Source organism: Myripristis murdjan, chromosome 3 (genome assembly GCF_902150065.1).
Source record: "Myripristis murdjan chromosome 3, fMyrMur1.1, whole genome shotgun sequence".
Taxonomy (NCBI): Eukaryota; Metazoa; Chordata; class Actinopteri; order Holocentriformes; family Holocentridae; genus Myripristis; species Myripristis murdjan.
Genome location: NC_043982.1, coordinates 23,724,376 through 23,738,841, shown reverse-complemented (window position 1 = coordinate 23,738,841; position 14,466 = coordinate 23,724,376). Strand labels below are relative to the sequence as shown.

General features: G+C 42.8%; 1 protein-coding gene across 2 annotated transcripts; it reads right to left on the bottom strand.

Moving 5' to 3' along the window:
• Positions 1–7,834: 7,834 nt before the first annotated feature.
• onecut1 (one cut homeobox 1) lies at positions 7,835–14,085 on the bottom strand. 2 transcript variants are annotated; one of them, XM_030048163.1, is made up of 2 exons: positions 13,014–14,085; positions 7,835–8,124 (listed from the first exon to the last, which is right to left on the bottom strand). In XM_030048163.1, exons 1-2 carry the CDS (start codon positions 14,083–14,085, stop codon positions 7,835–7,837), a joined length of 1,362 nt encoding a protein of 453 aa, XP_029904023.1. The 2 variants fall into 2 exon arrangements, with proteins under 2 accessions (XP_029904023.1, XP_029904024.1); XM_030048164.1 differs by having other exon boundaries at positions 13,029–14,085.
• Positions 14,086–14,466: the final 381 nt, after the last annotated feature.

Genomic DNA, 14,466 nt, shown 5'->3' with positions numbered 1-14,466 from the left:
GCTCTGTGTTTATAAATTCATATAGCTGTCTAAGTTCAGTTTATCAATGCAAATTATCAGTTGATCAGGGGACTTCCCTTGGCAAAAGAGCAAGGTTTACAAATTTACAGGTGCTGACTCTTAATCATATCCCACATTTATTCTGTTCAGCTGTTTAATGCCAAGGTTTTGTTTTATGAGTGAAAGTATGTCTACTCTGTGTGACCCAGGCACATGAAAGCATGTCAAACTCACAAAGAAGCAGCACACTAAGTCCATGTCCAATCTGGAGTTCTATCAGTATTTTAATTTTGAGGAGAATTGACCAATAGAGTGCAAAACAACATGACATGCATGGGTCTACATAAATAAATAGGTTAGGTGTTTAAGAGTTTGTTCCACAAAGCACCACTTTGCGACACAAAGCACCTCTGGTGTTTGAGGAAGTGCCATAGACCCATCTAGTGGTAGGATTCAAATAGTGCAGATCATTTATTACAAGAGCCCTCAAATACAGACTCAAATGTGTGGTCTTGTTCATTAGGCTAATTCAGTGCTTATACATTATTTAAAGCTATATCAGCAGTTGTTATCCTAGCAGTGGGAGAATAAATGCCACTCATTGAAATGATACAGCAACAGTTGTCATTTTTGTTGCTGGCACCAAACATGTTTAATGAAAAACTGCAGCCCCAGCAGCAAATATATATATAAAAAAGAAAAGAAAACAAAAGTGAGGCAATGATCAAAGAGCTACAACTCCAGTGACAGAAAGACAAATGCTGTACAAATGAGAGAGCACATGGGGTGAAACAGCACGGACATGTTGCCAGGTGGTAGGGCTCCCTTGGGTCCCTGTCTGGGCTCTCCACTCAAGGCAGATCTCTACATAAATATGCAGTGTAAACAGGCAAAAGGTATTATACCTTTCATCTGTCTGGTACAATCCAGTCCTTCTCTGCTGTTCATTTAAGGCCATTTAAAAAGCTTGAAAGTGCACACACACACATAAACACACACAAATTAGTGACTGGTGGAGCTGCTTGTGAGCGTTGGTTGGAGGCTTTGTGTCTGCTAGGAAAGCAGAGGAAGCAAAAGACGGTAATGACACAACATCATGTGTTTATTTTGTTTTTCCTCAGACAAGATTTACCAAGCTAATCCTCCCAACAGGCATTACAGCTCAGACATCTTGCATGGCTCTTGTGGTTTGACAGCATCCTGAGGGAAAGTATTTCCAGGTAGAGATCCAGGTTTGGCAGCTTGCCTCCCTAAGTAGCCTTACCAAACCTTTGACCCAGACAGAGGTGAGGCCTCCAGGCCAGGCCAGTGCTTCACTTAGATGAGGGAAGGAAGTAACTACTGGTAAATAAAAAATGAGGGTTGTGTCTGCACTGAACACATAGAATTGGAAATCAACTCCTATGTTTGGATATTTGAAATAAAACTGCAGATTGTGTGATGCTTTTGTACTGACATGGTGCATTCCATCAAATAAAACTTATTAACAAGCAGAAAATGTAATTACACAATACTTTAACTACTGGACATTTAAAGAAATTCAGCTTTAATTGCTATGTCGCTGAGTTCAGCTAATATAATTGCAAAATTTTTAACTGATCAGACAGGCATGGCTCAGTGTGGTTTAGTTCACTTGTGATCCTGTGTATCACAGTGGTACAGCTAAAATGATGATCCAGTGTCTTTTAATGATTTATTTTAATAATTAATTCAGTTTTGATAATTTGAAGAACAAGACTAGCCTATATTTTCCCGCTTTTTTTAAGTCAAATTTTCTCTGAATAATATAATGCAGTACAAAAGTATTCTAAAGTTACTGATTATTGAACGTAAAATGTTTCTATACAATCCCACACAACTGAATGTAAACTCTTACAGCAGGGCACCACCGGAGCTGGGAGGCTCCATTCCCATCGGCACAACTCGTACTTAAAACAGAGGTCTAGCCTGAATGGTCATTTCACTGTGAAGCGCTCTGGATAAAAGCAGACACCAACTGGCATGACATATGCTTGTGTAAAAAGAGCAGCGGCATGAAATTAAAGCACACTATGGGTTTGGTTTAAAGTTAGGAAGTCCTATTCTTTAGACCTCTTAAATAATAGCTCTGCTTTTAAAATATAATATTGATACATACTGAATAATGAAAGACAGGTAGCATTAAGGAATCAAGTGGCATTAACTGGACAGTTTAAGGATTTTACAGTGCAATTTTATAGTGGGTGCATTAGCATAGGTGGCCTGGTGCCAGGCCCTGCACACTGATATGCAGAAACACTTCAGGTCAGATTTCCATCACAGACATGAGCCTTGAGCCCATGAGCCTTTCAGGATCTCAGTAGTTTGAGGCATTGCAGCAACTGTCTTGGCAAGCCACTCCAGTTCTTTATCTGATTCAATGTTTTATTGATTCAATTTGCTCATCTGAGCCAGAAAAAAAATGCTAAAAACATATACACAAAAAAGAATAACACGAGCCAGGATTCAATAGCTGGAAATACCAACATTTTATTTTCTACTTTTTTTGTGACTACAGAAATGTTGAAACATTTGAACACTGAAAAAAGCTGGATGACATCATCACTTGCTTCTCAATTTTCTTTCTTTTTTTCATTTGCTTAGCAATCACAACAGATGATATTGCACGGCACTGAGAGAGCAGTAGCAAAGCCTGGGAAATAGGGATGACAAATCAACTCATGAGACATGGAGTTATACATCTGAGAGTAACACCTAAAGTATTGCCTCTCTGGCACAGGCACGCACACATGCACACACGCATACACACGCATACAAATGCATGCATGCACACACGCGCGCGCACACTCGCACACACACAAACACACATGCACTCACACCCACACATGCACACTGAAAACTGAAGAAGCATTGTGAGTTTAAGGGAAGGCAAAAAGAAAGAGATCAAGGTTGACAAGAGCACAAGGCTGACAAGAGCAATGAGATTTCATTTGGAAATGCAAGTGCAAGATGAACTACTACTGTAATCTATTCCTAAACGTCTATGACAACAAATATGCTTGTATATCAAAACCCTCCAAGCATCTTTGTATATGAATAGCTGGAGGACACCCCTCTCCAGGTGAAGAAACTAAGTCCCCCAGCATAAGAGATCCAGATGATTGTCTTTGGCGCTGCAGTATTGTTATGAGACTTGTAGCCAAGCTACCTATCATATGGGAACTCCTTGTGAACTCCGTAAAAAAACAAAAACAAAATGTGAGAATGGGGGGAAATTAGGTCCACGCTGCGTCATTCATTCCTTCTTTCATCCAGAATCATATTTATATAAGTAACTAGAAATACCAGTAATCAGCTGAAAAACTTCCACACTGTACATTCTGTGACATAACATAGTAAAACTGCATAACATAGTAAAGTGATACTAATGTAATCTACCGTGGATATTTTGGTTATGACCTTCTCTCCTTGGAGTACTCTGTGCTGTCTGAGCATGACAAAGAATAAATTGTACAAACAGTGAGTGACCTGTTGTTATATGCACCTATCAGCCACACACATGCACGCATACACACACACTCACACTCACACACACAGTTTTAAAGAAACACAGACATACACCCGCATCTCAGCACGGTCATTTGAATTGCACACACTCACACACTCATAGTGACACATACAGAAAAAGAAATGTGCCATCCAGGTGATCATCCCCATACACACTCACACACTGATTCCTTGGTAAGGTTCTTCGCAGTTTTATTAGACTTTGCTCATAGTCATTACACGAGTACGTACCAAAAGAACAGATACTAGATGGAGCAAGGCGGCGGTGCCACAGCAATAAAAACAGACCCAGCTCCGCGGCACGGCCCCTGGCAGACCGGCTGCCCAGCCTACGCTCCACCTCACTCTGTGCATGAGACAGCAAAGTGAGTGGGACTTGCAGCCCTCGTTTCAAATGCTTCAGATTGTACATTGAACAGGAGATTCCCCACATGGTAGAGTAAGCTTGTCTACATAGCCCTACGCCTTCTACATTCTATACCCGTGCGAATGGCAAATCAAAAGTCAACAAGTCTACCTCACAAATGCCAGTGCTTTTCAACATTATACATATTTTTTTTCCTATTTTTGGTTTGTTTTAAAAATCTTTGGATGTGCAGTAATACCCATAAAATAACTGTTTTTTTTTTTAAAAAGTCAAAAGAATAGAAAAAACACACACACATACACACTGCTTTTTGCCAGCTGTTCAACAAAGTAACTCCTATATAACTTTGTCTCCGTTGGCAAATCAACTGTCTGGGTATCTGGCAGTGTTTAAAACACATACTGAAGTGCCGGCTAAGATTTAGGTGAAGAAGAATACAAACTACTCCTTCGTTATATCTAAGCATGGGAAATAAGGCTGTAACATAAAACTGACTGTCTTTTTTTGTTTGTTTTCTCAAAAACCTACTATATACAAATCTAGAGTTTCTACAAATGCATAAATTAAAGCAGTGGTTAACCAATACAAAAATGCAATTAAATTAAAATCACAACACAGAAGTAGAGAAAAGGAAAAATATGAACACATTATCACAGCAGTTGGTTTTACCCTGTAAAAACAATAGTCTACTTTCATTATAATATTGGCATAAACCAATGTCTGATAAAAAATACGCTTCTCCCTCCATCTTTTAAGTTTCATACATCAACCCTGAAACTTGTCCACCGTGACTTGAAACAGAGCACTTCTGCCAAAAAAAAACTTCAAAATAGATAATCATACAGCTTTTTGAAGTAACAATAACAATTACCACACTAGTCGAGTTCTGCCTTACTCACAGATAGACGTCTCAATGCAGAACTCAAAGGAATTATTTCTATGAGGTATTCAGAGACATTGGTAAAGACATGCACGGCCAGAGTGCTGGGCCTTCCTACACGCGGCAGACAGAGGAGGAAGGATGGGGAAAGGAGGGATGGAGGATTTGGGGTAAAAAGGAGCTTAGGAGAGGAGAAACAAAGACCTTTGGTTTTTATCTGTAGAAGTGGACAACAGAAATTCCTTTGGTATGTTTTCATTGCATGGTTGCGCTGGCGAAAGCACCACGGTGTGAGAAAGACTTCTTCCTTGTTTCTTCAGTAGTGGCCCTTCTACAGGCTGAGGTATTCACAGAGTCAAAGGTGAGAGGTCAACAGCGGTTTAACACTTTGGTTCAAGCAAGGCACTCGTCCTGGGAGTTTTAGAAAGATTGCAACACGTCTGCTTCTACTTTCAGGAACATGTCTGCCTATAGTTGAGTCAACAATTCTGCCCATGGCTATGTCAGCTTGTCTGCCTGTTGTCATGTAAAGATGTCTATCAACCTATAGATACACACTGAGAGGCAGGGCTTTGTGGGAATAGAACGGAAAAATAAACATGCTAGCCCAGTACACTTGTAGTTTTCCATGAAATCCACTCTGTCTACTTTGAGATGATCCGTGAACCAAGTCTAAACATCTGTTTTATGTTTTTTGTTAGCCTGCCATGAGATAGGCCATATCAGCTTTCACATATTAGTCTGTCTCCACTGTCAATAGACAATAAAATGGTAGGAATAATAATAGTTTTGTATTGCTAACAGGCACAAAAAAAAAAAAAAAAAAAAAAGACTGGTAACATTGCTAGCAAGTTAGGTGTGTCCCGGTACTGGTGCCTGGATGGCCTGTGTGTATCTATGGCTAGATCAGCATATCTGTCTATAGCTACATCAGCATAACTTTCTATGGAGCTGTAATCAGAGCACAGATGAAGCGAGAGCACGCATAGCAGGGGTGCATGGATTGAGTGCAGGTGTGTGTGTGTGTGTGTGTGTGTGTGTGTGTGGAAAGGGGTGGGGTGGGGTGGGGTGGGCGGTAGAATAAAGGAGAGGGGCAGAAAGAGGAGATGGGGGAGGGGAGACATACACCATCTATTAACATCACTCGTAGAGGCCGTGCAATGAGAAAAATCTTTGGTTATCTTTGGTATCATCAAAGTGATAGAAATCACATATGGAACTTGAGTGAGGTAGCATCTTTGGTTCACACTATAAAACATCAGCAGGTCTTAACACATTTTTTTGTTTCTTGTCATCTTTTTGGTTTTCTTTTCGGACATGAAGAAGCAGCTCTCTCTCGCCTTTTCTTCAGCGGTGATGTTCTGATGACTGTAGAGCTGCTAACCCTGGCCATGAGTAGGACAAGGGCAAGGGGCCAGCTCATATATCCAACGCCCCTGTGCCCTGGGCCAACCCTGTGTAGTGCTTTCTTCCTAGCGCTGAAATGCATAGCTCACCAGGGGAGTGAAAGAAGGATCGAGACTGGGGATCGGCAAATGGGGTAGGGTGTTTTCGTATTCAGGTGAGGAGCTGACATTGCCGTGTAAGCGTATGAAAGTGATTTGATCATTTGATATCATCCCCTCTGTCTAACGCCTTTGATAGGGGAGATAAAAGTCAAATACGTATGAAGCTCATGGAAGAGCATGCGTGACAAGTGAGCAATACTGAACTCGTGTTAAGTGCAGTGCTGCTGTTTGTCCTATAAAGCACACCGTCACCATCACTGAGAAACACTACTACTAAATGTATTTGTCTTTGGTTGATAGCTGCTGGCATTTCAAAACTTAAAATATGACTTGATCACAGAGAAAGACCTGTAAGCATTAGCAGGTACAGTAGCTGAACGGAATTACTACACTTTAAGCAAAGGAAGGCTGCTGAGTCTTCACAATTAGCTTTATCAGGGTAACATTCACTGAGCGGATTGCAAAGATAAAACTGGAATACTCAGTTTGATTCAAGAGGCATCCATAAGGCAAATGTTAGTTATATTAATTAATTACAGGGGTAATATTGTGATTCCAATTGGTAGAGAGCATGGTTGATGACTCAGAAGGCTTTATGGACCATTAGCAGTAATACTTTATTCTCTTGTTTGTGGTGCCTAACTAACAGTCTGTCTTTGGAGGTAAGAGAGTAAATGAGGTAAAAATACTCTTAAGATTATCAACTACAAAATATACTATTATCTTTGGTCAAATGACTTCATAGGATATTCTTAAGCAGTTTCATGTCATAGCTGCATGAGAGGCTTTGGGGCATACAAGGCTTCCGTTGTCTTTAATATTCAACGTTTCAGCATGTTGGAAGAAAGCACTACCATGTGGATGTAAGTCGGGGTTTTGGTTTGGTTAAGGGTTCGGTTTTGGGTTAGCAGCCTACTTTTGGGCATTTCCCTGTCTGTCTGGAACACTTGATAGAAAGACAGACAGCTAGACAGACAGACAGACAGATAGACAGACAAGTCCACCAATCCATAAGGTTGCACAACAATCCAGTCGCTTCAGCAGGATTTCTCCTTAAAGTTGATTGGCCAATCCCACTGGAGCTCCACATTCTTGCTGTTTTCGAGGGTGTGGACAGCTGCAGAACACACTGCCGGTAGGCTGATTAAACCTCCATTCAGGGACCCGTCATTAAAACCAACCAGTCAGATTAAAGATAAGGACGGTGAATGATAGGTTGATATTGGGTGGGGGTTTGGGGGGTGTAGTAAAGCTGTGAGACCAGTGACAGGGGCAGGGGAAGTAGATCTAAAGTCTTTTGCAGTATGTTACACATAAATGTGTTGCCGAAACAAACATTTTAAAGCAGGTCAAAGAAGAAGTCTTTGGTTTGTTTTTTCATCTTTGGATACTATAAATATCAGTATAGTACAGGTTTTAAGGGCAAAACGTTGCTTCAAGGTCTTTTTTTAAGTTTCTCTTTGTTTCTCTTAAGTTTTAAAGCTTTTCCACCGAGGTTGAGTCAGTCATTGAGTCGGTCAAGTCAGTCCGTCTTCAGGCTTTGGTGCAGGCATTGGGGCCAGAGTTGGCTGGGTGACTGGAGCCGTCGTCCAGCCACTTATCGAGGCTCCGGCGGCGTGCGTTCATGAAGAAGTTGCTGACTGTGGCCAGCTCCAGGCCCAGCTGCTGGGCGATGGTGACCTGCAGCTCTTTGGATGGACGCTTGTTCTCTTTGAAGATGGCGTGAAGTGTCCGCCGCTGCACATCAGTGAACACCAGCCGGGGCTTTTTGGACACGCTTCCCCGCTCACTTCTCCCATGGTCCTGCTCTTTACGCTTACATGCTATGGAGAATAGGAGAGAGAGAGAGAGAGAGAGAGAGAGAGAGAGAGAGAGAGAGAGAGAGAGAGAAGAAAAAGTGAGAGAGAAACCAAAAAACTAATAACTAAAACACATAGCTCAGAACATTTCTTACAGAAAACTGGTACACCTTGTTGTCAAAGGCCTGGATTACTAAGGAATGTCTTCTCTCTGTCTACTTTTCTCTAGGGTTAAAAAAAAGTCAATCTGGCATTTGATTTTTGCTTAACAAAGCAAAATTGTGATTAAATAAATGTGTCACTGCATGGAGCTGACCCATGGAAGTCAGTCATCTCCACCATTTGCCATCATGACCCAAGGCTCTGGAGGTTTTCCCAACAAAACACCACAGCAGCTGATTTTGCTTATTAGTTCCACCTGTCTGGTCAAAGGTGATTTAAATAGTGGAATCAGCTGCTGTAGTGTTTGGCTGTAATGAAAATGTGCCATATACTTGCATACTCTTTGGCTTAATCCAGGATGTGGAAAATACTGGTAACACAATACATTAACAGACATTTTAGTATTGACACAACACACTCTTGTACAACTGGGCATGCTGTTTTAGCCTCTTATGGCATACCCTAAGTCACATTAGTCTTGTTATAGAACTCTAAATAGATACACATTTGACCACAAATCCCACATTTGTTAAGATCTTCCTATAAGGAACCCCATCTGTGATTATTTTTTGACATTTTATCTGCCTTAGCACAGAACTGTGCAACTGACTATTCTGTGTAGATGAGAAGGAGCAATGGGACATCTGAACCAAATAATCAAACCTACACACTTTCTCACTTTGCAGATCTTTAGGAAGGGAAATAATAGTCCAATTAAAATCTAAATTTTGTTGGGGACCCCATGGAATCTCAATTGAGGATGCCTGTTGGTCCCCGGACCCTAATTTGGGAGCCACTAATCTTGGAGGAGAGCAGACTGGCTCCACAGCGCAGCAGGGGAACAATGAGTGCTGTCCGCGGTGCTGAAAACAATAAAAAGCTTCTACAACCTACAACAGACATACAACATAGAACCACAGTCCAACTAATTTCAGGACAGTGTCCTTGAGAATCCGTCTGGCAACAAACCAGAGTCTTTTTAGCTGCATATTTGTCTTTGCAAAACCCTGACCCTTATTTTCCCATTGCAAATTAGGTTCTTGTATCGACGTGCACCAGGAGGGGGCAGACGTGGGCTGCCGGAGCCGGGCCTTACAGTGACACAATGGGAAAACTAATAAACGGTATACACTAACTCGAAAATAATAACAGAGATGATTACATTTTCCGAATTTACCAGTTGGAAAAAGACAATCCTCCAACTAGGCGTGACACCGCCGTTTATTTCAACAAAACAAAGCCAATATTTAAGAGTAAAGAGGAAGGTGAGCCAGTGAAATGCACATACATTTCCTAACATAATGTATGTGGTGGGGAAAATCGACCTATGTAACATGCCTATTTGCAAATTGAATCATCTGAGCGGATATCACTGCCCTAACGAAAAATCGCTATAACATTTACTTCTGAAACATTCCCAGAAGGAATTAGGTGATGGCGTGTCTGCGGCACTCAGTTGCGTGCTTATATTTAGTGACAGAGTGTACTTAGTGTTTTTAACCCTCTATGGTATTACTGTAATATTTCCTGGGTGTTTAAGTCTATAGTTTCATATGAGTATTGCTTTTTAATCCGTACATTTTACTAATATTCTAAATATTATATATATATATATATGTATTTGCAAGTAGCCTACGAGTTCAAAATATTCATAGTCTATATATTAAATCAGATCAATTCAAACTTTTTTTATAAGGACCTCCAACCAGTCTCGTTTCTTGTGTGGGCTAAAGTACGGTGCAGTGGCCTGTCCACATGACCATAAATTGGTGTGTAGTTGTCTGTATGAGCAGCCCGCTGTCTCCAGTGCTGGTAAATATTAACAGAGGGCCGGGGCTCCTCATGTAAAGGCTGCTATAAATCAGGAGGACTGAAGGCCACTCAGACAGCAGGAGCCACCGCGGAGCGAGCGGCCTGGCACAAGAGGCCCGACAGTGAGGGAGCTTTCCCAGGATCAGGTGAAACAACAACGGCCTCGTTATCAGGCTAATCACACACACACAGGCACACGCGCACGCGCACGCGCGCACGCAGGCACGCGCGCACACACACACACACACACACACACACACACACACTGCTGCTGCTCCCGGGTAATCATTACAAATACACAGATAACTCCACACACACACACACACACACACACACACACACACACACACACACACACACTGGGCCGAGTGGCATGGCGTGACTTTCACCTGTGGTTTCATAATGTCACAGAGCGCACAGGAGAACAATAAACAGACCTGTGTGTTGGAAATGCTGCAAATATCCAACTGAAAAACTGTCCCACCGCCACTGCAGCCAGAATTTAAAAGACGGTTTCAGCAATTTAATGCTTTAAAAAAAACAAACTGAAATGAATGAATGAATGAATAAATAAATGTTTGAATGAATTAATGCACAAATAAATAATATATATTTCTAATCTATATTTGAGAAAGCACTAAAATTAGCCTAAGCTTTTTATTTATGAATCAGTTTACTCTCAATCAGCCTTAAATAAAAACCTCTCTACTTCCAAACTATTCCATTCTATTCTGTTCTTTTCTGTTCTGTTCTGTTCTATTTTATTCAACTCTATACTATTCTGTTCTACCAAAATACCTAGCCGATATTGCACACTTAAAAGAAAATTCACAAAACCTGGGTTGCCTAAGTGAATACGTGGGAAAAGGAGAAAGGGCCCCGAGATTAATTTCAGAAGCCTAAAATCAATAGGTTTATCACATCTACTTCAGCACACGGTCAAATATCTAGTTCACCTAGAAACGAACGGATCAATAAAATGGCGCTCAGCCTGTTCTCTCCATATTAATTTAGCTTTTAACTGTAGCCTACATTTCAAGCCTCCTCCAATCTAATTATTTATGACCAATTCCGACTGAAATGCCTTCATTTTAATATTTTAATGTTTCTAATTTTGGCGAGGAGTCTCCGAACAAGAAAGATCATTGACCACAAGACTGGACACTGAAACAGGCCTGAGAAACGCAAGTTCCGATTAGTCAGATCCGAAAATCTGCCTCCTTCAGAAAATTCAAAACAACCTATGGTCGAGGGTACTAACAAGCTGGATTTATTCTTACTGATGATTATAAAACGAATATGAGATTAATTTAACAATAATGATCAATTGAAAAAAAATGTTTGGAAAGAGGCGTGACTCTCTTTTGTAGTGTAGGAAGTCCGTACTAAAAACTCAACTCTCTTTTTTCTCTTTCGCTTATGTTTAGTCAACCAACCCATACACATACAGACAGACAGACAGACAGACAGACAGACAGACAGACAGACAGACAGACAGACACACACACACACACACACACACACACACACACACACACACACACTTTAAAAAAAAAATGCCTCAAAAAGTCCGTTTGTAGCTCATTGATTAGGCCTAGAAACGTGTTTAAAAACCCCTTTGAATGCTCGTGAACACGCGCGTGGGCATGAGGCGCCCTAATTGACTGGTGTGGACCTCAGGGACAAATTAATACAGAGTGCTATCAGTTAATTAGGAAAACCTTAGGCAACTTTACTATCAAAACATAAACAAAAATCCATGGACTGCACGTTGTAAAACGAGATTGGTCTATTCTATTCTATTCTATTCTATATTTATTAAGTTCATCATGGAATAAAGGCCTATAATTTAGCCAAAGTGACACACAAAGCCAAGACACTCATTGAATAATGCATGACTTCAGCATTAGGTTACATGACATTTGAATTTACTTTTTCCACAAATGCACGTGCACGCGCACCCAGTCTCTCTCTCTTTCTCTCTCTCTCTCTCTCTCTCTCTCTCTCTCTCTCTCTCTCTCTGTCTGTCTGTGTGTGTGTGTGTTTACAACAAGAGCGACACCAAAAAAGCTGATCAGATGCATCTACACAAAATAAACACATTCCTAACGATTTCTGGGAAAAGGATCAGCTTACGCACACAGTCCGCGGTCGATATTTTGAGGTAAAATGACATGAGCACTTGTTTCCCAAAACCCCCGAGTCAGTGTAGGAGACAGGGGCGGGAGAAGGGTGGGCCAATGCATATTGATATCATGGCATGCATTTGATGTGACACTCATTAAAGCCTTAACTTCAGAGACTGCAAATTTGATGCACTAATTTTCATTCTTAGAGTTGAGATGATGTCCATGAAATGTCCTAAAGGTACAAAAAAAAAAAAAAAAAAAAAAAAAAAAAAAAATCTGCACATTCTTTTGAAAGCCATAAAGAAATATCAGCAGTAGGGACTCAGATCATTAACCCTAAGGCATGGCCTACTTCCCCCAGCCGTCTAATATTATTTGCCATTAAAATTTCCCAATCCACTTAGCTTGGTGACGACTTGGTTTCTGGGTGAATCAACTGGAGATGACTGACAAGACATTATTTGTGGTCAGTGCAATAAATTGTAAGAAGCAAGTCACCAAACTATTATCTTAGATGGAACAACTGTCCAGAATGCTGCCCTTACAGTTATATGCCTTCCACACAGGTGTCTAGAGATGTTGCTTGCTTTTTGCTCTCCATTCTAATGATGAAAATTGCAAAAACAATTTTAGACCTAAGTAAAGGTATGGCAAGTGTTCATATCTCTCCCTGTAACCCTATGGACGCCCATGGCTCAGTAAGGTGGCATTCAAGACAGATGTTCCCTCTGTGCTGATTTAACGCCCCTGTTTGAGCGTTTGATTTCCCAGCACCACAAACAAAAGATAAAAGCAAAAAGGGGGCTTTACCGAGGCTTCGCTCACCTGCGAGCCTGAGCGCGCTCATGCGTTGGAACTCAGGCTCCTGCAGCCATTTCCACATGCGGCGGAAGGTCTCTCTGCCGGACTTGAGTTTGGACCAGGGTTTGGGGTTCCTCAGTAGGTCGGACAGGGTCCCCTGGGACCTGCACAGGACGCGCTGGGCAAAGATGGCCTGAGGGATGCTGTAGCGCTTCAGCTCTGTGGTGATCCTCTGCGCCACCTCTTTGGTATTCACCTCCTCCATCTGTCCCCCTGAAACACCACCCCCTCCTCCGCCGCCCCCTTGCTGCCCGGGCCCGGAGGCCTGCTCCCGGCTGTTCCCAAGCCCCTGGCCATGCCCTTGCGCGCCGAGATGGGCGTGCGGGTGATGGTGGAGGCCGTTGATCTGGACCATGCCCGCCGAGGAGCTCATGTGCTGCTCCGTGTGTCTGCCGAGCATGGCCGGGTGGTGAGCCTCAAACCCGCTGGGGGTGAGCATCTTCTCCCCCGGCATGGCTGCACCGGGATGAGCGTAGGGCGGGATGCCGGCCTGAGAGGTGTGTATGCTGGCCAGACCGGAACCAGACAACGGGGAGAGACTTTGACCCATGCAGGGATCCTTGTGATGATATGCGGGATAGAGACTGTTCATAGGCGCCAGACCCCGGTCCTCGCGCATCAACGTGAAGCTGCCGCTGACATTTCCGGGGATCCTCTGGTGGGGATGTGGGTGAGGATGATGAGGATGGTGGTGGTGATGATGGGGAGGGAACTTGTCGGACACGGTGGAAATGGGGGGTAAGGGCTGCAGGGGTGTAAGGGTGGTGTAAGTGCTGCTCGCACTCATGCCAGGGGGGGCTTCGCACATGCTGATGGCTGGATGCAGGTGTCCGGGGTGGCTGGGGTGATAGTCTCCGCTGTCCAGCAGGGTCGCCATGCCCATAGCGCGGTGGCTCAGACCCCGGGGGCCCGGACGGGAATGCGGACTGTGGCCGCCCAGCAGCTCTCCGTGGCCGGCCACAGACTCATGGCTCACTCCGTGCAGGTCGCCAATATTCTCCATCGACAGCTGGGCGTTCATGATCCGGGCAGCACTGTGGACAAACCATCTATCTGACCTACCGCAGTTAGCTGATGTCCAGAAGTCCTAATGTCCAGTAAAGTTCAATTTCCTTTTGTTGTGTTTTTTTTTCTTCTTGCAGCAGCCTCCGTTATTAATTGCTTATTCCCTGTCCTTATATTTGGGCCTGATATTTTTTCCTGCGTCTGATTCTTTTTTATTTTTTTTTGCAAAAAGGAAACTCCCTCTCCGAATCCGTTTTTCTTGTTTTTGGGGGTTTAGTTTCTGATTCTTCTTATAATTCAAGCCCCCCCACCGCCAGCCAGCAGTCCTTGCGCTCCGGTTGGGTGCCGCGCCATCTCTCTAGCCGTGTCTCTCCAGCCCCTCTTCCACCGCAGCACA